Source organism: Triturus cristatus, chromosome 6 (genome assembly GCF_964204655.1).
Source record: "Triturus cristatus chromosome 6, aTriCri1.1, whole genome shotgun sequence".
Classification (NCBI taxonomy): Eukaryota; Metazoa; Chordata; class Amphibia; order Caudata; family Salamandridae; genus Triturus; species Triturus cristatus.
This window is the reverse complement of record NC_140589.1, coordinates 410721207-410746904: the sequence shown is the minus strand read 5'-3', so window position 1 is coordinate 410746904 and position 25698 is coordinate 410721207. Positions and strand designations below refer to the sequence as shown.

Below are 25698 nucleotides of genomic sequence, written 5' to 3'. Positions count from 1 at the left end.
TGTATTCCTAACGTGTTCCTTAAATATTATTTTCACATTTCCCTCTTTTCAGCTCCATGTGGCTATAATGTTACTTCTGAGAATGGAACAATTTACTCACCAGGATTTCCTGATGAATATCCAAACTCCAAGAATTGTGCGTGGCTTATTTCTGTTCCATCAGGACAAGGGGTTTACATCAACTTCACCTTACTCCAGACTGAACCTGTTAATGACTACATTGGCATCTGGTACGTGCGTTTCTGGAACTATTTGTGGGTTTACAATTTAGTACTTCAGGTATTTGTGATGTTGTTTCAAAATTGTTGCCTCTAGATGCACGTTGTGAGAAGTGCGTCTAATACATCACTTGATAAAAAGATGCCTTTTAACGTATGGCATAACCCCATCTGAATATGTGGTGGTACGTCTAAGGCTTCGATGTATAAATATACAAGGATTTTTTTTTTTATGAAACTGATTTATATTGTTTTCTCATTTTCAAGTTGCAGTAAATAATCAACACATGCAGACATTTGTATCATAAGCTTCCATTATATCGATGCAATGCAATCATTATGACTTATTGAGGACTATAAGGTAGCATGTGAAGTCAATCAAACAGTGATTTACACAACAATAATGTAGAGGCGATCTACCCAGAAGTAAAAAGGTCAGAGTATGCCCCCAATAAACTAGTTATCATACAGAACATTCTTAGAAACAGGTTTATGAAACAAAATATTATAGTAAATCTGGTGGAGACCGAATAGCAATCTGGAAAGTAGACAGCTCAACATAATAGAATTGTTGGCATCAGTAATGGTTCTAAATCGAAAAATCAGGTGGGGGAAGTGGCGGGAAGTGCTGAATGATTGTTGAGTATCGAGGACTGGCACCCTGGAAACATGGGGCAACGTAGCACTTCCGCTGGAGGGGTGGAATTCGGTGTGTTTGAGTACCAATGTGCGAACAATATTTGTGAGGTGAACTTATAGTGTTTTTCAATGTGAGGTCCATCAACTACCCCACTGTCTCTCAGGAAGCTAGAGTATCATCCCTGGGGTCTTCTCCAGGTGTTTGTGGAGGCCTGTAATCTCCTCTTTGTGCAAAGCTTTGCTTTCTGCCTGGGCCCAGCATAATATAACTGAACACGAGGATGCTACCGAAGGCAGTAAAATCGCCTTCCATCATATAGTGATCGCCTGCTTAGCCAGTAGATGCCCTGGTTCAAGGGGAAAGTGCTGGAGCCTTGTGTTGTGAGGGTGCTCGAATATACCTACGGCACAGCCATCCCAGGAGATCAGTAACGACGTGCCTTAGTAGGCCCCCATAGCATGAAGGAGCTGCTCCCACAATGTAGTCAATGAGGGGCAGTCTTAAAGCAAGTGGTGTTAATCAGCATGCAAGCCCAACCAGCTTGCGACTATGCAGAATATTTGGTTAATCTTGGTTGGAGAGATGTATAATCTACACAAAATAAAAAATTGCAAATGTTTAAATCTGCCCTTTCAGAAGAAAGTGTAGATTTGCAAGGACACTGAGCCAAACATTATCGTGTTCCGACATCCCAAATCCAGATTCCCATGTGTTCCTTTGTTATTGGAGAGGGGTGAGGTGCTTGTGCTCTGAGTTTTGTATAGCCAGCTAATACAGTGTCCACCTGTCCCCATCGTGTATACATTTGTGTGGTTAGATGTGTGTCAGGCTCCAGGACTACAATCACCCATCCATTCCAGTGGATCTGAATTATCAAGCTGCATGTCAGGAACTGACCTTCATGTTGAGCGTTTCATCTCAAAGAGATGGGAAAGACTGTATATATGGATCCTAAAAGAGGTCTTGCAGAGTGTCAACTCTGGCCATCACCCGCTGTCAACTTTCTGCCAGTTAGCAGGGCACTCGCCTTGAAAGAACCAGGAGCTGCATTTTTGAGCATACAAGCAAGGACGTTTCGAGGGAAGACTAGATGAGGTACATTGCGGGGGAGTTTAGATACCGGAAATGCGAAGTTCTAGATGTGCCGGAAGCTTCCCGGAATGCCCGCAATAGCCATTAAATTATATGAGCGACAATGTATTCTGTGGGGTAATACAATTGCTTAGTATGAACAAGAATTGATCTAACAAAGACACAGAATAATCCTTTTGTTAAAGTGTACAGTAATCAATATTCAGCGCTCATTTAAAACATTAAATGTAAGTCAACACACCACACAAAATCGTTATTCGGTTTATATATTCAAATTTATATTTTTAGAATACGCATTTCTTTTGTACCCAATAGCCAGTAGGCCAGCCACTGCAATTGAGCCATCAGAAAATAGGCATCAAAGTTGGGAGCACCAAGTCCTCCCTGGTCCACGAGCTGTTGCAACATAGCTAGTGACATTCTTTGGTGACTCCCGGACCATTTCAAACCCCCCAAGAGGGTGTTCATGTTGCAGAAGGCCCTCTAAGGGAGGTAGAATACTATGTTGGTGAAGTGGTACAGTAATCTGTTTAGAATGGCCATTTAAGACACTTCCACTCACTCTGAAACCGAAAGAGAGAGTTCTTCAGAAGGCCACCTGCCTCCTGAGGGAGCCCATCACACTCTTGAGGTACCCCTCATTCACGCAGTCATTATGGCATGCACTGGAAGGTGGAGTGCTCCCATCTGATTAGGTATAATACAAGGCTATGTTTTCTTATATTTCACATAATTTAACTGTCTCTCAATTTCCCTCTATCACCATGAAATCCATCGTCCTCATCCATAACTAACAATCCTTACTTTTACTTGAAATGTTGAAAGATCATTTATTTTTAGGCCATACATCTTGAAGAGAATTGTCTATTCAGAGATGTAATAAATATTAGAATGTGACAATGCACCTGGTACATAATCAATTGCACTTTATAAACAATAATTTCAGCCAACAAATCAGATGAAGTATTTGAAGCAGCCACTAATCAGAAAGCATTTCAGGTGCTTAGTCTTTAGTGCACACAGTATAGATAGGTTAAAACATACATTTCAAAAGAGAAAAAATGAACGAATTAGCTAAAATAAACAAATCATTGACAAAGGGAACATGTGAAACATACAAATAGAACTTGATGTTACATCTAAAAATCTACAGATTGAAATTGCTTTATCTCTTTTTATTTAGTATGATCAGTGTCTTGCATGTCTGTGGATTGGATATTTAATTGTCTCTGCTTTTTCTGCTTGAACTAGAGTTATTTGCAGTTCAATATTGGCAAGAATTTGAATCACAATGCACACCCATATGAATGCATGTAGTCAGACATCATTGCTTTCTGCATTTGTGAGCTTGTACACAGAAAGATGCACACTCTCTCTCGTCTCTTAATGGCTCCAAATACTTTCTATAGCTCCTCTACATGTTTGGTCTACCTGTGACGGAATTTGCTTAGCGAATAGCTTGCCATATCAGTCAGATATATTGTGCAAAGTCTAGATTTTATCTAGGTGTGTTTCTCTTTTTTGTTGAGTAGTATAGAAAGCAGGAGTGAGTAGGATGTGGTGTGGCTTCAACAGATGAAATGCACTACATGGGGGCAGATCTTTGGTCACTCAAAGTGGGGGGCAGTAGCCTCAGGTGACTTGCTCCCTCTTTCCACTTAACCTCTCACCAGTTAAAGAGTGAGTACCTGCAACTGGTCCTGGGTTGAAGGGTAACTGGCCCTTTAACCCAGGGTCTTTCCCCTTTGTCTGAACAGGTTACTGGCAAGCCAGGTCTTACAGGGGAGTGCAACTATCCCGGCAAGGAAAACACTTACTGTATGTGTTGTGCAAGAGTATGCCTGGTGCAAGTCTTCAGCCCTCCGTCTCAATGACAGTGCATGGAGAACCCCCAGGCCAAGAGGGGCCTCACATGGGCTGTCTTGGGGTACTCTGACTTTAGAGCTGGTAATCCCTGAGCCACTGGTCCTTCCATTGTGGACTGTACCCACTTCCTGCCCCCACCTCTGGGACTCTGTACCTTCTGCCGTGGAGTGGTATCCCCAGAAGACAGAACTTGTGGCAGCCACCCCACCCAACTTTCCTGATACTCTGGGGCTGTCCCCAGTGGCTGTTCCCATGGTCCAGACCAGCCCCCTGCTTGGGCCCCCTTTGGGAACAACCCAAGCCTAGGGGCTGGGAATCAGGATCCTTTGCCTCTGCTCAACCCAACCTCTCCTCCTACTCTTAGATGGGATGTGGGACCCTTTCCTTCCCCTACCATACTGGGCCCTGTCTGGATCACTACAAAACTCCCTTTCCCTCTGTGGAGAGGACCATGAGCCACCCTCCCTGGGATTGCTCCGCATTGCCTTCTTGTTGGACTTGGCCCTTTTGGCAGGTTCACCCCAAAACTTTTTGCGTTCTCCTAGCCTTTTTCTGTAACCTGTTGTTGGTGATTTTAGGCCTCTGAGCACTTTAGCACTGGGGTCCAGTGTAAAGTGCGTGCGCTCTCTGAGTGCTTGTGATGAGATTGGCCTGCCCTCCCATTGGAATGCATGGGGGATATGTGTGTCCATGGTAATTCCTGATGTGAGTGGAGTGCAGGGTCGAGTTTAGTATGTGCGAACTCGTGAGAATAAATGCTGCGCAATGATGTGCGCAGATTTATGGTGACTATTGGAGAAGTGCCACTTCTAGAAGTTGGCCTTTCTATGTACTGTGTGTCTGCCTGCCTGATGTGGAGTGCATGTCTGGCTTGTGATTGACAGGAGCGGAGAGGGCTGGGGAATTCCAGGAGCCAGGGTGAGTCTGCCCGGTGGTGAATGGAGAGATCTGCATGTAGATGGGAGGGAGGAGTTGAACCTGGGACCTGAATAGGGCTGTGCCTTCCCTCCACAATGCTGGCTCCACCTCCTGTGGTGCGTCTGATGTCCCTGACCTGTCCTGTGAATAGAGAGGGGAGCTGAGCAAAACAAAGTGCTCCTGAACCACTTGTATCTGGTTCTCCCCTTGCCCTACAGTTGTAGACAAAGGGAAAATGTAATATAAATATAGGGGCTGTGTCCCCATGAAATGGTCAGTTCCTGTTCAGGCCTGGTTGCTGTTCCTGATGCTGAGGGGGCGTGCTGCTGCTGGGGCCCAGGAGGACCTGCCAGGAGGGCTGCCTCTCTGGGCCCAGCATTGCCCCCTGATTCCTAAAGACTTTCTTTTGCTTGCGCCTGGTGAGCACTATACTTTCTCCAGAGAAGAGCACTGGACTCTTATGTGGGGGAGCGCTGGTGCCTGGCAGCATGCTGCTGCAGAGTGGGATGTAGGGACTCCCCCGAGTTTCCTGAGAGGAGAGGGAGCCCACCCTGCATCATGGATACTTGGGCAGCCGAGTGGGAGCCCACCCCACACTGCTGAGATGAGAGGAGCGGGTGCCCACCCCGCATCGTGCATACTTTGGCAGCCGAGCGGGAGCCCATCCTGCGCTGCCGCTGCCGAGAAGAGCGGGAGCGCAACCCACTTGATGCCTGGTGAAATGGCGGGTGCCCACCCCGCTTCTTGTTTTAATCAAGAGCAGGAGCCCACCCTGCTTATCTTAGCTTGAATAGTGGGTGCCCACCCCGCTGTCTATTTGGAATTAGGAGGGAGCCTACCCCTCTTGTGCCGCAACAAGGAAAGAAACTCACCCCACCGCGATCCATGGCCCGCCTGGTTGTGGGCAGGGCCGACGGGACAGAAGCGGGAAGAAAATGCGGCCGGAAGGAGGGCTGCGTGTCTAACAGAGGAAGGGAGCCTACCCCGCCTCCACAAGCCCTTAAGAGAAGTCCCGGGAAGAGAAACGAGGTCCGAGTACTGCAGGAGTGAAGGGGAGCGGGAGCTCCCCAGATGCCGCCGAGCCTGTCCCCACCGCACTAATGAAGCAGACGGCAGGGAAGAGGCTGTGTGCACCCAGGCAGGGCTCCCGTGAGCTTAGGAGAGCCCCGCGGTGCCAACCCGAGAACGTCCAGGAGATGGATCCGCAACCGGTAAAAGGACAGAGAGCCGGTAAGAGGGGGCTCAAGGGTGTTCCCTTTTGTTTGCTTTCTGAGCGGACCCGCCGTTGCGGGCCGCTCCAACGAGAGGGGGCTGTGACTATTTCATTATAGGTCCCCATGGGGGCTTGGGGGCATTGTTGTTTGCCGCTCCCCATCTGCTCCTACGAGGGGGCAGATCAGTTTGTCACCATTCTTGGAGGCGAGAGTTAAGCTCCAGAGCCCATGTCGCTCCAACAGTGGGGCCATGTTTATTTTAAGAGCCCAGTGTGACTCCAACAGGGGACAGGTTTATGTGAGGGGCCCGTGCTGGTTCCCGTACCTGGAGCCATATCGAGGTGCATTGTCGGTGCCTGGGCACCCCGCTTGCGAGGTGGGCTGCCCCAACGACAGGGGACATGTTTATTTTCCAGAGCCAGATGGCTCCAACGTTGGGCACATTGATTTCAAGGGCCACTGAGAGCCCATGCGCCATTAGATTATTTACAGCTGCGCAGCAATTAGTGCCAGCTGCACCGTTTAGGCGCACAGTTCTTTTAGGGTCTTGTGAAGTCAGGAGTGAGATGCACTCCTTTGCCCCACACTTTCCCAGCTGCCCAGCAAGTAGTGGGCAGCTGCTACATTTAGGTTTGTGCAGTTGAGCACCTGGATTTCGCTGCTAGGCAGCGCGCCCTGACTTTGGGGACACAGGGCATTTGAGCCCCTTTTCTGAGATTGCCAGTTGGCCAGGGGGACTGGGAGGTAAATAGGGCGCCAGGCCCTAATGTGATTTTGGTGCTAGGAAATGTAATTCATGTAGTATGTTTTACGCACCTTGTGTTATACCTCTAAATGTGATCTTTTATGATTATGAGGTGGTTTTGCATAACATGGTTTATGCTAGTGAGATTATGTCGCTTTGTGTGATTTATGCCCCTAATGTGAGTTGCGCTTAGGGGGTTAGGGTCTAATGTGTTTAGACTTGTGAGAGGATTGCATAATGTGTTTATGCTGGTGAGGTTGGCACAGAACATAATTTGCGCCTGATGTGATGCTGTGCATAATGTAGTTTATGTTACAGGCTAAGTACAGTGATTACCAGTGGTTACTGGTTGTACGTTTATGATCTGTTTTACTAAGTTCACTTTGTGATGGTACTGACAGTGGTCCAGTTGGCCCTGTCAGGTGTAAATAATCCCTTGTAGATATGCCCCAGTGCCAGGTGGCACCATGTATATTATGTGTTTACTATTCTAATGTGTTATGATAATACAAAGGCTATTTGTATATATAACCTTGTGTGGAGTTCCTTTTTTGGTGTGCCTGGGATGTTGTTGCTGCGTGCGTGCGCAAATGCTTTACACATTGCCACCGGGATAAGCCTGACTGCTCGTGCCGAGTTACCAATGGGGTGAGCAGGGGTTATCTTTGGCGTGTAACTTCCTTGCCCTGACTAGAGTGGTGGTTTCTGCCTGGCTTTGGCGCAAGCCTTAGCCAAGCAGAAATCCCATTTCTAACACTTCTTAAGACTAAGCATGTGCTGTTGTGCAACCAAATTGTACAGCCCCTAATAATCTGTTACCTGACTGCCCTTCACCCAACCATCCAGTGGTTTGCAGAAACAATCAACATACTCTACCCATGTTTGAGGGGCAAGTTTCACACTGTCCCTAAACATTTGCCTGTATCTCTCTGGGGTCAGACTATATCTCCTAATCAGGGCCTCCTTCATGACAGGGTACCTTGTCCTGTCCCCTCCCTCTAGGGTCAGTAAGGTGTCCCTCCCTTCACATGAGAAATGCTTCCGCAAATCTGCCCCCTAATCCCCTGCAGGAATCTTCTGCATTTGCAAAGGTATCCCGTAGGCCTAAAAACAGTGATCTATGTCATCTCCCACTCCATAACCAAGCAACAGACTTTTGGCTATGTGTACATTCCTCTCTGAGGATACTGCAGATATGCTGCCACCCTCTGTTCTGGACTCAGAAATTTTGGTATTCAAATCAGGATCTCTGAAGCTCAGCTCCTGAGCTAAATACATTTTATTCTCCATGGCCAATTACTGCTTTTCCACACCCATCGTGAGTTTTGCTAGTTTCAAATGCAGCTTCCTTTCCTCCCACTGGTCCTTCAACTCTGCTAAAGACAAACCTTTAGAGGAAACACTGCTACGACCTCTTGAGGGAGATCTTCCACCATTCAGGCTGGCTCCTCACCCAACAGGCAATGCTGGCACCTCCAGCCATCCCAGGTGCAGACATTGCTCTTCCTCCTCCACAACATAATTCCCATCTTCTGGGTGCACAGCTGCATCAGTGGCTGCTAACCAGGTCCTCAGCACCTTTTCCAACTCGTCCTTTTTAGTGAAGTCTTCAAAAGAACCTGTGAGGTCTCTGCAGAAACCTTTGAGCTGGGCCACCGTGTAGGTTTCCAACTTCTCCTGCTCAATCTGCAGGCACAGCTACTGGCTCTTCAGATTGAGACATGGTTGCTGCAAAAAACTCAAAAGGTTGCCCAGAAAAAAAGACAAATAGTGTATTGGTTCATATAGGTCTGAGATATGAAAGTAGTGAACACCAATAACTGTATGTTATGCACAGATACAAGAACTATTGTCACCACTGAACACCACTGTTAGAAATTGGGTTAATGGTTGGCAGAGTTATGCACCTGGCCCAAGCAGGAACCACAAACCTAGTTAGGGTAAGTGTAGTGCACACTAAAGGTTTACCTGTGTTCACCCTCTGGTAGCTTGGCACGGAGCAGCCAGGCTGCACTAAAGAGGCAATGTGTAAAGTATTGATGCACACCCACATACACACAGTAACACAGTGAAACACACAAAAGTACTCTACACAGTAAGAGAAGACAAATACAACAGAAACCCAACATACACAATTCAAAATATGAATTTTGCAAGATTAGATCAAAATGCAGGGCTTTGAAGTCAATAGCTCCAAATGGGGCTATTTGGTTGTGCACGACCGGGGCAAAGTCCAAAGTTCAGTCCGACTGCAATGGAGCACGGGCTAGATACAGGAGTCACACAGACCCGCTGACAGTACCTTGGATACGTCAATGCTCAGAGACGATGCGCTGAAATCTGGAAGTGGTGTGTCGCTGTTGCAGGTGATACGTTTGTTCCAAAGTTTGGCAAAGTCATTGATGCGTCGATGTCTGGCTCACTGTGCATCGGTTAGGAGGTGTCAATGTCGAACGGCTGGGCTAAAGGTAATGCATCTGGTAGCAGCCACACTGGGCATGAAATGCGTCAGAGTCAGGACAGGTCATCACAGACGTTGGTGATGCATTTTCTGACACTCAATCAGCAGTGGTGATTTGTAGGCTCTGCGCCAGCAAAGCCAGGGCTGCATTGTAAGTCGAGGTTGTTGCGTCACACACTCAGCGAGCGGTGTCCCCCGCTTTGGCGCAGGCAGGGGCTATGGGTTAATTTCACAGGTATTGTGCTAGTTCCGAATGACACTTTCCAGTTGATGCATTGGTTTCTTGGGTGGCAGCACATAACACTCACTTCCAAGGGCCCAGGACTGGATTTGGCACCACTTCACAGAGCAGGACTCCAGTCCTCTCACTCACTGGACAAGGCAACTAACATTACGCTTAGCGCTCAGGCATCGTGCGCTTTAATTTCTGCAAAACTCGCGTCACACTTGGCTATTTTAATACCCCGCTTTGCTGTATCTGTTTTATTTATTTATTTCAGATTATCCCCTGTTTTTAACCCACTTCTTTTCCGCATACCTGCATGTAAATTGTCAAACACACCGCGGCTTCAGCGGGTCCCCAGCGCGGTGTACCGGATACTTTGCGCCTTCTTGGGGGTAGGAAGGGACGTCTGGCGGGTGCCATTTTGGTTAGCGGTCTAGTAGTCAGGCTGACACGCTAGACCTCTATTTAAAACCAATTATGCATCGCGCAGCGTGTGCGCGCAGCGGGCGCGCAGTACTCGCGCCGGAGTCACGCCAGCGTCCAGACCGTCTGCACCCGTTCGCGCTATGGATGGGCATGGGGACGGGCCAGGCGAGAAGGCATATTGACATAGTGGTGTCAGTCATGTAAGTTTTACATATTCATATCAGGTCTTAACAGCCCACAGACCCCCACGGTTACCGTGTCACTATTCTTGCCTTCCGGAGGCTCTTTTGGACTCCTCTTGCTGTTGCTGTTTCTCTAGAAACTGCACGTCGTCGACAGAGTGTGCTTCCAATCTATGCCCTCCCACTAAATCTTTCTCCACCTCTATCACCACATCACGAGTGAAAGTGGCTTTCTTATCAATGCAAGATCACTGGTTAAGAACAATATTGCTTTTAGTGAGTTTGTGTCTGTGAGAAAGCCTACCTGGGTTTTTATTACAGAAACTTGGGCCTGATCTGGTGGACGCCATTCCTGATGGGTATGCGCTAGCCAGGATGGACCGAGTGGGACGCAGAGGAGGAGGGCTGGGGATTCTTTATAAGATATCCCACACCTGTCGTATTACTACTCTATCTGCCCCCTCAGATACCCTTCAGGCCTTACATTTCTTAATAATTTCTCCCCGTGCTGCTCCTTTTGTGGGCATTTTGATTTATAGACCGCCAGGACCCAGGGCAGATTTCAGACAGACCATGCTTAATATCCTAGAACCCTGTTTTGGCTGTGCTCATCTGACGGTTCCGGGAGATCTAAATTTTCATCTTGAAAACCTAGATTCTAGGGAAACTCTTTCCCTTTTGGATTCGCTGTCCGCTTGTGGCCTTCAGCAGTTGGTTAAAAGCCCTACCCACCAGGCAGGTCACATTCTGGATGGGGTGTTTTCAAATGATTTTAGGTTAACGACAGACTTGCCTATTCCGCTGGTCTGGTCTGATCATTTAGTTGTCCCCCTGGAGCTTCAGGCCTCTCCTGCAGATACTCAGCTGAGTGGTCCTAGCAAGAAAGAACCTAAGCGAAATTATAGGAGGATTTCCAACAACACCCTTGCCCCTCTAATTTCTAATATTGCAATTGCCACAGCGAAGGACGTCAGTACGGCGGCGCTTGAACTGACTACTTCCATCACCGTGGCAGTGGATATGTTGGCCCCTGTCTCTTTTCGTTACTCTGCCAGGAAGAGACCTTCGGCCCCCTGGTTCTCAGAGTCTCTGAGACTCTTAAGGCAGGGTTGCAGGAAGCAGGAAAGGCTGTGGCGGGCGAGTTGGGATAATCAAGAGAGGGAAAAGCACAAACTTCTTCTCAAGGGGTATAAAGCGGAGGTAATTAAAGAAAAGCAGGAGTATTTTTCTAATTTAACTACCGCCCTTACCTCTCCCAGAAAACTCTTTAGAATTGTAGACTCTTTGTGCACCCTGCAAATGCCCGACCCTATTGTTAGCTCCCAAGATCTTTGTGATAAGATCGCCCAATTCTTCCATTCTAAAATAGCCGACATTTTTTCGGCCCTTGAATTGCAAAGGGCATCAATGCCTTCCCCCCCCCCCCCCCCCTCCCACTTCGGTCACATCCCCTATAGGATGTGGAACCTTGGCCTCCTCTGTGAGCCTGTCCAATTTTCCGTCGCTCTCCCTACAACAACTGGACCTGCTTCTAAGTAAGACTAGGTCGGGGTCCCCTTTGGACCCATGCCCTCTTAAAGTTCTTAAAGATTGTAGGGAAACCCTATTGCCCCCGCTCCTGGACATTATGAACCGGGCGATGCAGGAGGGTATTTTTCCTTCTCCGTGGAAGAGTGCTGTGGTTAAGCCCCTCTTAAAGAAGCCAACATTAGACCCTGAAATCCTTAAGAATTTTCGCCCCATCTCACTGCTTCCGGCACCAGCAAAGATGCTGGAAACTCATCTAAATCAGCATCTGGCGGCTTTCTTGGATACTTCGGGTCTTTTGGATCAGTCCCAGCATGGCTACCGGAGATACCACAGTACGGAGTCGGCTCTCACGGTAGTGCTAAACAACATCCGCACTGAGGTCGACCAGGGCCATACCACTCTTCTGGTTCTGTTAGACCTGACAGCTGCCTTTGATACCCTATCTCCCTCGGTTTTAACATCTCGTCTTAGGGAAATAGGGGTGGAAGGTTCGACACTGAGCCTTCTGGCCTCCTTCCTCGATCAGAGGGAACAGAGGGTCATACTGGGTGAGTATCTATCTCCATCCTCACTGGTGCAATGTGGGGTTCCACAGGGGTCGGCTTTAAGTCCGACCCTCTTTAATATCTATGTGGCCCCACTTGCCAGGTTAATAAGATCTTACGGGATGGAGGTGGTATCATACGCTGATGACACCCAGATTATGGTGTCCCTCTCCCACTCGGGCAGTACCTCCGCTCTCAGCTTCAGGAACTGCATGGAGGCAGTTTCTCAGTGGATGATTCACAATTCACTGAAGCTGAACGGGGAGAAAACCGAGGTGCTTGTTTTTGGTGAAAATAGGGACATTTGGTCTTCTGAATGGTGGCCTCCTGCTTTGGGAGCGTGTCCTACACCTACGGACTCGGCTTGTAACCTGGGAGTTATTTTCGACCCCGCTCTTTCCATGGCTCAGCAGGTAAATAGGACGGTTGCTACTTGCTGGGGCATCATTAAGATCCTCAGGAAAATCAAACATTACCTTTCTCTGCAGGCTCGTAAACAGATTGTTGTTGCACTGGTCGCCTCACGGCTTGATTATTGCAATGCTCTCTATGTGGAGAAGTGTGGCTCAATGGTTAGAGCGGCAGACCCTGATGCAGAGGTCTGGCCCGGGACCAGGGTTCAATTCCTCGGCGGGTCGTGGGCTCAAAATTCCACAGACCTGACAATTCTCGCCTCGGTGCCTATTCCAATCATGGAGTCCCACTCTGCAACTCTGGGCAATAGCTTGCTTAATCTCCACAACGGCTCCCACAACGCTAAGGATGCCTGGCCTCCACCTTGGAGGTGGCCAGGAGTGGACACCTCACAGGGAAAGCCAGGATGGGTTCAACAGCGGTATTCGTACAAGCGCCTTGAGACCCTTACGGGTGAGTAGTGCGCTATACAAATATCAATTTACATTTACATTTACATGCCGGCATAAATAAGTACTAGGCACTTATTAGTAAATCAAATTTGCCAATCCTGGAGAAAACTGAATGCTATCACATTTTAGACCCAGGGCACATGCACTTTAGCACTGGTCAGGAGTGAAAAAGTGCACAGAGTCCTAAAGCAAGCAAATACAAAGTCAAAAACAGAAGAGGAAGATGGCAAAATGTTTGTGGAAACCCTTTAAAAAGGGCCACTTCCAACAATGACACAAAGATTAATTTCAGCTTTCTTTAGACCTACCCCATGACACTAGCTTGAGACCTCTTAAACAGTGTTTCAAGGTTTAACTTTGGTAATAACTCTTTTGGCCTGTGATTCGCAGCCCTTCTTGCACAATACATAGTTTGAACTCCTTACTCTTGTAATAGTTTAATAACTGAAAGAAAATATAAACATCTATTGCAGCAGATGAAAAACATGATACAGACATGCTTCCATCTGCAAGAAATGGAATACTGACCTATGAGTTTATCTTTTGTCAAATATTTAGATGCACTCTGTGACCCTGAAAAAAATTAAGCTAGTATTTTGGTTTTCTCTAAAGTTGTTTTAAATACATTTTACATGCAAGTGGGCTGTGCATTGCATTGCATATGCATTTACACCCACACCTGAATTACACATCAGGTGCACAGTCCTGTTTGCACAGCAATGTACCATTCACTTGCTGCGGCCGAGCTAGTGTGCCAGATTACCTCAAAAATGGCCTGTCCTCAGCACAGGTGCAATCACTAACTGTTAGTGGCTGCTCTGAGGAGAGAGCATTTGTGAAAGACAGGGTTACAGTTTGAACCCGCTGTTCCGTCTTACATTGCAGATGGATCAGCCTCCTTCCACCTTCAGGAGGACTTCTGGGGGCTCCCCACTAACAACTGCTCTCCATTTCTTTGTTGTGACCTTAGGAGGAACACTGACAGTGCCTCGCTCCACAATTATTGTGCTTCTATGACTGCATCTGTAATACAATGCAGGTATTAAGGTTAGGAATTTTCTGTAATACTTCCCTGGATATGTGCATATATGCAAAAAAGGCGTTTATAGGTCAAATAATATTCTTATTATCTAAGCTAGCAGGATGGTACTTACAATTTTCATTGTTGTTTTTAAGAGTTGCAATTGTAAACAAATGTTTGAAATAAAATAGTTCAGGTGAGGAGGGAGCTGCACATTCAGCAATCACAGTGAAAATTTCCCATTTTATTAGGACATTGGACAGTTTCTCAAAAATCAATATTGAAGATATGTTCAAAAGAACTTTCAAATGCACGTTTGTGACCACTTTCTGATGTAGTGGCAACATTTCAGTAGTCTTACATTTCATTACATATTTAGCACAAGAGGTCAACCATTAAGTAAGTGAATGTATAGTCAGAATGACTTTTCCTTTGAGAAGTTGTTTGGGAAACTTGTCTTCACAGAGACGCATTGACACTTTAAAGGTGTCTGCTGCTGAGAAATGTGATGGGAGCCTGACATCTCTGAATGGGAAAGTGATCCCCTTGCTGACTGGCAATCACAGTCAGACCCATTAAACCACGACAAACCTCTCAGATCTCTGATATATAAAACATGAAGGAAATAAAGATCAATAGGACATTCTATCTGAGAATAAAACCTCATTCAATATGTGACAGATGTGACTTTTTAAAGAACGGTGTCGGCCTAAGTAGCGTAGGCTTGTACTGGGATTTATAGTGCCCTAGAACTGAACTCAGTGTAAATGGTACAAACTTGCATATGTGAAACTCATGATCCGTTTCCATCAAGACAAGAAAGGAGAGAGCCATGGGTGAAGTGAAAACCAATTGCTCTCTTAAGTTCACAGCATTTGAACTATATTAAAGGGTATAATTCAATGATTACGTTTAAAAACGTTTCAAACGTGAAGTAACAGTTAGCATTCTAACATTTATTGTTGCAAACTCTTCTGTGATGGTTAAAAAAACTGTATTAAAAGATTTGCGTTTTCCCTTTGGCTGTTTAAACACTGATTTGGTGGGTAACCAAAGTAATACTATCTATCTATCTATCTATCTATCTATCTATCTATCTATCTATCTATCTATCTATCTATCTATCTATCTATCTATCTATCTATCTATCTATCTATCTATCTATCTATCTATCTATCTATCTATCTATCTATCTATCTATCTATCTATCTATCTATCTATCTATCTATCTATCTATCTATCTATCTATCTAATCATCCAGTGACTGCCAGTGTTTTTAAAAGTTTATATGTGTTAAATAAATATATCAAGGTGTATTGGTGCCTCTTTAGATGGTTCAGTGGGTGCGCGACTGACTGTATAAGTGAGTGATTAGGTGTGTCAGTGAATGTATGGGTGAGTGATTGGTTGTGTTAATGTCTGTGTCTGTCAGTTGGTGTCTAAGTGGCTGTATTGTTGTGTGAGTGGGTGTGCAAGTTTCTGTATGGGTGAGTGTGGTTGTCTTAGTACCTCTATGGGTGACTGAGTATCTGTGTAGGTGGGTGAGGGGGGTGTGACTGCCTTTATGAATGAGTGAGTGGGTGAGTCAGTGACTGTATGGGTTAGTGAGTGTGTGTGTGAGGGGCTGTATGGGTGAGTGAATGTGTGTATGGCTGTGTGGGTGAGTGGATGTGTCAATTGTATATGGGTGAGTAACTAGATATGTGAAAGGCAGTATAGGTGAGTAATGGGGTATGTAAGTGATTGTATGGGTGAGTGAGTGAAAGTGTCTGTATGGGTGAGTGTGTGCTTGTGTCAGTGACTGTAATGGTGAGTGAGTGTGTGCTAGTATCTGTATGAGTAAGTGAGTGAGTGTGTGTGTAACTGTATCAGCGAGTACGTGGCTGTGTGTTGGCTGTATGGATGAGTGAGTAGGTGTGTGGGTAGCTCTATGGGTGACAGACTGTGTAAGTGGCTGTACGGATGTATGAGTGGAAATGTCAATGACTGTATTAGTGAGTTAGTGGATGTATGAGTGACTGTATGGGTGAGTGAGTGGATGTGTGTGTTGATCTATGAAATAGTGGGTGGCTGTGTAGGGATTGGTACGGGTGTGAGAATGGGTTTAAAAATGGTATTGTGGAAGTTGGAGTGGGTGTATGAAAGGTTATATGGGGGTTTGAGTGGGTGCGTCAGATATTCTTTGGATGATGTCATCAGTAATGTCATCAGTGAGGTCAGTGAAGCGGCGCTCTTTAATAAGTCTCTTAGCTGTGATTGGTCTGTTGTTGGTCTTCCTATTTATAGACCCCCAGGCCCAGCTAGAGCTTTTATTAATGAATTGGTTGAAACAGTGCCCCCTTATGCCATCCGCTACCCAAACTTCGTAATCCTAGGGGATTTGAATCTACACTTGGATAACAGGGAAAATCGAGAAATTGTCGAGATGACAACGGGACTACAGGCCTTGGGTTTACAACAGCTAGCCCATACCCCTACGCATATCAAGGGCCTGGGTAAGATCAGGACTTGATGTCAGTGATAGAAATCAACTTGCTGAGGAGAATCGCAACACCCCATTTCTTGGATGGGCCATGGCCTGCATCCACCAGCGCTGGGCAGGTGCTGTGGACCCCTCTTCCCACCCAATCCTGGGCAAGTTTTTTAGATTCTAGTTTGGAGAGGTGTGTCTCCTGTAACAGGACCATGTTCACCCGTTTTGACTACAAGTAGGTCAGCACTTTCTTGGGCTTATTATAGTGTGTTAACCCATTTGCATTCTATGAAATTGTGCACGGGGTAGGGGGAGGCTGCAATCGCTGGTGCAGCTATTGATCGGTTTGTGGGACTGGCAGTGAAAAGGACAGTGAAAAATTAAAGGGCAAGGAGGTGAAGGATATCCTGGGAGCGGTGGTAGGAAAGGGTGAAGCAAGAAGAAGAATACAGGGAAAAGGAGAGAAAAGAGAAAAAAGAAGGGTTGGGGGTTCAAAAGGGGATAAAGCAGCAGCAGGAACAGGCAGACCACTCGGACATGTCACAGGGCAGGGTGATAAAAATGAAGGGGATGAGAGGTATTATGGGAAACGAGGGAGAATAAACTAACTAACACTTATCCGAGGTCAGGCCTCAACTACCAGAAGCTATAGATCTCGGTTCTAGGCTTGAGGCAATAGCATGCCGGACAGGGGCCCTGCAGGACGGGGCAGGGCAGAAAGTGGTTAGGTGAAAAAAACAGGATGGTGGCAGGGCCACATTGGGAGGCCCGGTAGCGTCGGGCTGGGGGGAGATGCTAGTAGTGGCTGCCTTTACATATGCTCTTTTTGTGACTTTCAAAAACAGGCTTTCTGTGCAATGCATTTCAATGGGGACCAATTCCCAGGGTCCTGCAATGGCTGCCCCATGTTGTCCATTTTGTGGCCATCCAGTCAAGGGGAATCATATTGTACAGGTTGTGACCAATGAATCTAGATTGACTAGACCACTTTAGAGTGGCCATTCAAAGCATATTTGGACACCGGCAATGCAGACATTTATTTTTTTTATAATCCTTCATGACCATCCTAAACACTTCTTTCAGTTTAAACATAAATTTCCCAAAAACGGCCAAACACATTTGCATCACAGCTCTACCAGTTACCAAACTTGGTGTAATTCCATTCAGCCATTTTTCGGTATTGCTTGCCAACATTTCCTATGGGAATTAACATGGAAATAAATGCTGTGGGACATCCCCATTTTCATGTCCACCCTTTGTGATGGATTACCCCAAAGCTTTTCAAAAAGGAGGTGAATGGACTTTTTTTTCTTAAGTTATGTGTAAATGTGTCTAACGGCATCAATGGTATTAGTGAAACAAACAATGTTCTCCCTGTGGAAACTCTGACTAAGCTTCCATTGCTAGCCAAGATGCACACAATCCAAAAGAAATTAACTCTCACTCAGGGAATAGGAGGGAGTAAGGAAGGTAGGGAGGGAGGGAGGGAGAGAGAGAGAGAGATCTCACAATAATATGTGATTTAAAAACAATTGCAAGCTGTGAATATGAAAAACAATCTTAATGATTTGGTAGTTAACAGTTCTGTACCCTCAGGAACCCATTTTTTGGGAAAGCCACCAAATGATGTACATCTCCCATTCAGAAAAGAGTTAAAATACATCTATGATATACCCAACACACTGTATTCAATAATCAGCAGAAATACCAAAAAAGTTTAAATAGAAAAACCTATTAAAGCAGATTAAAAAAAATAGTTAAAATACCCAGAGCAAATTATTATTACAATGTGTATGGTACAACGCCCTACCAATCAAGGTTCCATGATGTGCCTCATACATTTTTGTATTCAGGTGAAACAAATTCAATCTGCATCAAAAGAAATCAAAGCTGTTCGTAACCAACATCAGATGACAGTGTTAGCCTGGGGGATAATCCCCAATTAGATAAATGATAGACCTGGATTCCCTTTTCTGCACCTCAACTTCTTGAAATCAAGCATTCTTAACCCCATATCTTTAGGGATCACTCTGCTGATCCCTTGAAGTATCTTGGGGATGGGGAGGAGTCAAGAACTAAATCTGATTTACCCATGCTACGGCATAGCTTTTTAGCATGCCTCAACCAAAGAATATTATGTGAATGGTCAAGTGAGAGGCAGTGTCGAATAATAGCTCTGTTGAGGGACACCTCTTCTCATGTCCAAAATATTATGCCACAATAATAAGGAGAAGATCTATATCTGTATCAGATTTTTGACATGGCTTAGGCCCAACTCCTGGTGTAAATACATAGAGGACGACTACAAACAGCATCTTTAAAGACCTATTTTCGGTTATCATACACCAGCCCCTAACAAGGCCAGGCTGATCTGTTTGGTTTTGTAAAAAAGTAATAATTACCATTTGAGCTTTTTCCTCAATTTCTTGGCAAAACCCAGAACACCTCTCAAACATATTTTAATTGTGGTTTCCTTGACTTAACCAAGGTGTTCCATGAACCTCTTGCATCACATTGCACCCCAGAGATACACAAAAGAAAGGTCGATGGATAGCTCATGCTCATTCATGTAAATGTGGTGATATTTACATTTTGGGGTTCCCTTGTACATAATAAGATTTCAGTAGATTAACCTTTGAATTCAAACTAGACATAAATGACATGAGTAAGACGACTGAATTTCCTTCTGCTAAATGTTGCATTAAGCTCATTATCGTCGCAGTTAAGCACATTGGGCCCGATTCACAAAGGTAAAATAAGACAAAAGTCTAAATTTATTACTTTTGGTATTCACAAAGGGCGTTTACTACTCGTAAATTCCCTTGGTGAATACTGAAAGTCATAAAGTTCAACTTTTGGTATTCACAAAGGGCATTTACGAGTTGTAAATGCCCTTTGTGAATACCATAAGTCGTAAAGTATGACTCGCCTCAGTTTACTTTTGTGAACAGGGCCCATGGTCTCCTGAACAGAAGATGGAAAAAGACCAGGAGCTACAAGATTCCATGTAGACAAATGAAATTATAGAGTAGCTCAAGACTTAGCCCCAAAATATTACCCTTCAGATCACATTTAGTGGTAATAGCCTTCTGAAAGTGCACAGATATAGTTTGTGCAGCCTGGAAACTCTCCTGTGGAAAAATAAGGCTCCATAAAACCTATTTGTGACAAAGTGACTCTTTTTGCATGGTCACCCTATTTTTTTTTGTGGACTAATGCTTTTTTTACTCTGTGCACTTGGACACTGTTAGCCAGGGCAGTATGAAATTTGGTTATTTGTTATGGTGGATGTAAAGTAATAGGCCCTAAATTGTCACTTTACTGAGAACCAAGTACCCCACTGTAGCACTTAATTCTCTCAGGGTAGCGAAGCAAAGCAGTCCAAGGCCTACTCAAGGGAGGTGGCGTGGGCTAACAATCCCAAATTGCTGGCACACAACAGCACTCAATACATTATCACCTAGACAAATGTATTTCTTTGAAAAAAAGGAAAGGCACATTTCTTACATATACATTAATAACCAATGTGCATTAATTTACAAATATATACAGCAGGCATATGGAATGACCTTTGGTGACATTCTGGAATCATGTTAGAACCCAGTGGGCCATGACCCCCACAATCACAATACCCCACACCTATTCCAGACATAACACCACAGTATAAGCAAGTGTCCTTTCTAATAATGCAGGCCTATGTCCTGGTCAAGTGTCACAACATCAATGTATAAGGAAAGCCTATTGGCTTTGTCAATGGGTAACCACAAATATAAAGCATGGGTCACATATTAGAAATCACCAGTTAAACCAATTGACTCAATATCCCCTTTAAATGTAACCATTAGGAATATATATGCATTGCAATGTTGTCCCATAAAGCATTGAAATTCAAAACAATACAAACATTTATCAATCTTCAACAGTTTTAGGCCACGTAGAGCAAAAGCTCCAACTCTAATGATGTTATATAGTCAAACATGAACCTTTCCTGAGGTCAAGGATGTAATCCCCTAGGATGGGTAAGGTTACTTTGGATAAATGTTTCCCGAGGGGGAACTGCTGCACCTCCTGCAACCTCTCACCATGTATTGGCTAAGCATTGGTGGTGCCCCAGCCCCTCGTTGGGGCACCACAAGCCACAGAAAATATGTAAAGTAATCTAGATGTGGCCTAATGGGAGTCTCCAAGGCAGGAAGCAATGCATACCGGGTCTCCCACTGCTTGGGATTCAGATTCAGATTTTGGGCCTCGCTGCGCATCTTTCTTTCCTGTTAATTTTTTTAATTGGGTGCCTTGGTCCCATTCAGAGTACCCAAAGCCTTCTAAAACATTGGGAAGCACAGGAAGCCCACCCCCGCTCTGCTCCGTCGACTCCCTGCCTGGCCAACACTGTGATGGTGTGGGAGCTGGCATTCTCTCTCTATCCCTCCAGCAGTTGATGTGGGCAGGAGGAATGCTGCAGTCTAGCATGCCCACACCTCCCAGACACGGGCACAGGTGGCAGGAGCAGTGCTTTGGTCTGGCTCGTCATTGGTCTATCTGGGGCCTGGGATGGGAAAGTAGGGTGGAGTGCTACTTATGTGGTTTCTTCTTTTGGTGTCAAAAGTCAAATCTTTAAGCAGGAATAACTTGCATTCTGATGGGCCGATTAAAACTATTGTGGACTTGCCTTGCTTCCCTAGCCATCTGGAGCATTGTAAGCAACCCTCTTGGCCTCTAAAAGGTGCACTTTTGGTAAGCTAGTTTTACTGTCTCCCTGCACCAGTCTGGCTCCTGGTGCTCCTCTACTGCTGGTAGGGGCATCCTGCAAAGCCTCTCCACTAATAGCCAACAGAGCACACTCATACACATACTTCCTAACCCAGAAACTCCTGGCTGCCTTGCAGGGCACTTGTGGTGGCAGTGGAGTCCTGATTTTCCCCCAACTGGTCCTCAGGGGCTATAAGAGTGCCAGCACCACTAGCCCTGGATAGATCCATCTAGACCTAGGTTCATTTGCAGACAGAATCCTTAGCATGGCATCAGGTGGCTTCTCCCTCCAGTTGTACATAGCTCTGCTTTTGGTACTGTCCAGGCTCAGGATCTTATTCTCCGTTTATGCCTTGTACAATGGTTTATACATATGCGTGGAACGTTCTAGATGCCAGGCACCCCTGGCCAATCTTAGGATGCCCCATCATCCTTCCCCCCATAAAATCCTCCTGCATAGCATTCCAGAGCAGTCTAATATGGTGCTGTTGGGTTGTCTCTGTGAAGAGCTCCTCTAAGGACCTCAGCTCCATTCCTAGCTGATATTACTTCCAGATACCTTCCCACCAAATTTGGAAGGGGATCCCCTCCTGTTTTGGCACCAGATGTCTGGGCTTGCTCATTTGTTCAGCAGCCCTGGGCTGTCCCAATCTCCAATCAGGCCAAACCTGAGTGATGTATCCAACCTGTGGTAAGCCAAATATCACCCCTAGGTCCTGGTCCACTGCAAGAAGCTGGACCCCAGTGGCACTTTGTGCTTTTTGCCACTATTTTTGCTTAAACCGTTATTAAAAAAAACAAAAAAACAAGTTCTCTAGTTTTATCAATTTGAGTGGTATTTTTACTGTGTTGTGGCTTTGACTTTTTAGCTGTTTTGGTACTTGTAAATGCTGTACACATTTTCTTTACATTGTCTGTGTGCTCAACGGTTGAGATACTTTATGGAAACCTTTACCCGAACATAACAAGCTAGAGCCTTTATTACTTGTGGAGGATCTTAATCCACCCAAACTAATAAAGCACTTTCTCACAGAATTCTTTATATTTTTAATAGCTGTAGTTAAAAACAACTTTCAGTGAGACTTGCTATAGCAAAAAGTAATGTGAATTTATGGCTCTCTGCCCCTTAATGCAGATAAGAGTTATGCCAATAATATATATAATGGGAGAGGACGTTAGGACTGTCGACCTCAAATCTGGGAATCTGGGTTTGAGTCTCTGCAACGACGCTCAACATCCTGTGGCTCTGGGTAAATCACTTTATCTCCTCGTATCTAATAAAAATTAATGGGTCTTTATGTAGCGCAACTGGTACTCATGTAAAGCGCTCTGATACTTTCAGGTCATATTCGTGCTATATAAAACTCCAAAGGAAAAAATGTATATGTATATAGTAGGTTAAATTTAAAGGTGAATTTACATCTCTGCCCAATATATATATGACCCTTGAAAATGGCGATGGTATTAAGGTTTTAATTACATGTTTATAAATTGATTATTTCTTAGCACTAAATGAAACTCACATTCTAGTATAATACAATTCTCAACTTCTTTGGTGTATAAGTATATACCCAAATTTGTATATATTACATTTAGCCAAAAGATACAGAGTTTTAGTACATACATTAAAGCAAACACAGAACATTCCATGCAAGTTGAGTGAAAAAAATATTTTATATGGTTTGTAATACATTTGGTTGGGTTATTTGTCATCTACAAAAATTATTTTTAAGCCTATTACTATATATGCTAAAGAATGTTGGGTAGTCAAAGCTGTTTAATCAAATTTATTTATGTTTCTTTATTTAGGGATGGTCCAGACCAGAATTCCCCTCAGCTTGGGATTTTCAGTGGAAACACAGCACTTGAAACAGCCTACAGCTCTACCAATCAGGTTCTTTTGAAATTTCATAGTGACTTTTCTACTGGAGGTCTATTTGTCCTTAATTTTCATGGTAAGTAAGACATTGTAAGACAATTTGTCGTCTCTCCATTAATACATTTCAACCTCTCCCACACCAGCATAATGCAATATTTTAATACAGCTGTTCAGAAAACAATGATCAAATGTTGATATGTTAATCATTGACTCTCAATTATATTATCTGCCGTAGAGTGCAGTGGGAGCAGTAATAGAATTTAGAAAATGTATTTGAAATCTTGGTTTGTGTTTTCTGATCTCAATACCAGAAGACACAGTGGGTTGAACATCTGAAATATGATTGCATTTTACAATACGCTTTCTTCCTCATATCAACTCCTCTATAGAATTATAATGCTCTGAAGTTAGCTAGCATTTGATTTGGTCATTTCCCACTTCACTCATTGTAACATGATCTACATTAACCTCCCTATAAAACTCTTCATCAGATTGCGAAGAGTAAATAGTTAGACAACCACATTGTGCCTACACCTACAAAAATGGGATCACATGAAACAACTCAAATGCTCTCTGTTGAGTCTCAGTCAATGTCTAGATGTACTAAACAATGGCTGTAAAATACTGATGCAGCCTGTATTTTTTAGACTAGTGCGGCATTTTGCAAACCAACCTATGTACTAATAGGTCAGTTCGAAACAAATTGAATCGTAGGCGATCACAATAATTAGGTAAGTCGCAAATTGCAACCCACTATGGGTTGCAGTCATCACAGAGGTATTGATTGGCCTGCTGGGTACAGCACACAACCATATCTCTGATTGTTTTTTAATGATGCACTTTTCTAAAATGCTGCACGTTTCCTGTATTGGAAATGGGACTGTGTTTTCAAATGAAAAGGATTTTTTTGTTTGTTTAAGAGAAAGCAGTGGTCTCCTGGACAACTGCCTCCTCTTAAACAAACTTTTGTTTATTACATTCATAAAGTGGAAGGGGTCCCAAAGTGAAATGGGATGCCACCTCCTTTGAGGCGTCAGTAAAATATAACATTTTTTTACTGGATTTCACTCGTAAAACATTGAACATTTATTAATAGATAGCATTCCGATTTGGGGGGAGGGCCTGTTTCACAAAGGTAAACTTACATTTTTGTCCATTTACTTTTTCATGGTATTCTCAAACTACGAGTTAATAGTAAGTTTAACTCTGTGGAGCGTCCACAGTCTGGGCAGAGAACTCTGCACATAAAAAGATAGGACTTTTTATTTTATGTGCTGAGTGCTCCACCCGTCTACTATCAACTAATAGTTTGTAAATACCCTAAAAAATTAAACCTACACAAAAGTGTAAGTTTACCTTTGTGAATCAGGCCTTTGGTATTTGGAAGGGGTGCTAACAATGCACCCATTCCAAATAACAAATAGGTATCCATTTCTAGCCACATTTAGCAATTTGGAAACACTTTTCCCAATTGCTAAATGCATTTTGCAGACGAGTAAAATGGATTTTAGTATTTACAAATACTCTGGTTAACCAATTCGGATGGTTTGTGAATGTTAATACTGTTTACATCTGTCCCATAGTTTATAATTCTGCATTATATACAAAGCAAATTGGGGAAAAGTCCTAACTGCCTTCAAATTATGTCATAGTACTACACACCAACCCTAAAATCTGTGCTCTCCATATGCCCATCTGACCAAACTGCTTGAGCCTCTGCTTCTGAATGGTAGGTGACTGATTTGTATTTAGGAAACTCCTAAAAACTAACATTTTAAAGGCTTTCAACTAAATACTAGATCCTCACATGAGAGACAAACAAATGCTAATCTATTTTTTGCTTATGCATCAGGATGAACTCTAAGGGGCATATTTACAAGGAAATGATGGAGCATGGAGCATATTTTGCAGAACCACACACCATTTCCAAAACAACGGGATGCATCGTATTTACAAAAATACAGTGCACTTCGTGTTTTCCCTAGCACTGGCACAAATAATAGCTGCCTAGTGCCAATGCAGACACCCTTGCGCCATTGTGCAAGGGTGCCTCCATTGCAGGGAATGATTGTTTATGTGCAAAAAGGTGCCTCTTCCTGCACATAAACAATCAATAATCGCAATTTGCTTTTTCTTTGTGTGCTGCATTCTGCAGTACACATAGAAGTAGGAAATCACCATTATTTAATGATTGAGGAGAGGCTTCCTATTACCCTGGACGAAACGCTGAGTGGACACACAGATGGCACAAGGGGAGAAGCACTTCTCTGTCTTGGATTTAATTAATGAGGGGCACAGTAGGATTGTTTGCAGTAGGGCATGCAAGAACTAATGCAGAAGTGGGTAGGGTTACCCCTGGGAACTTTACCTCTCTTGTTAGTAAAGAGCCATGAGTCAGCCTTTCAAAACCTAATGCCAGGCATAAACATGGCACCCCAAGACATGTTAAGAATGCTCTGGACAAATGGAAAGGGGAATCCGCATGACATTTGAGACCTGTGAAGAGACCTGAAGGGCTGGACCTGCTCCAACTTGTACCCAGGAAAATCAATTGACTGACCTCCTATGTGGGCTACAAACCCAAAACAAGCTGCAAGAGGCCTTTTTTCTGAAGTGTTTAGCTGACAAGTACCAACTGGACTTGACC

The 25698-nt window shown here is 44.4% G+C and overlaps 1 protein-coding gene across 1 annotated transcript in view; it reads left to right on the top strand.

Moving 5' to 3' along the window:
• CSMD1 (CUB and Sushi multiple domains 1) overlaps window positions 1-25698 on the top strand; it is a 2626220-nt gene that overhangs the window by 1784533 nt on the left and 815989 nt on the right. The window contains exons 37-38 of the mRNA XM_085610820.1: window positions 53-230; window positions 22982-23127. Of these exons, the coding sequence (XP_085466946.1) occupies window positions 53-230; window positions 22982-23127 (324 nt within the window). The remainder of the gene's footprint in view (window positions 1-52; window positions 231-22981; window positions 23128-25698) is intronic.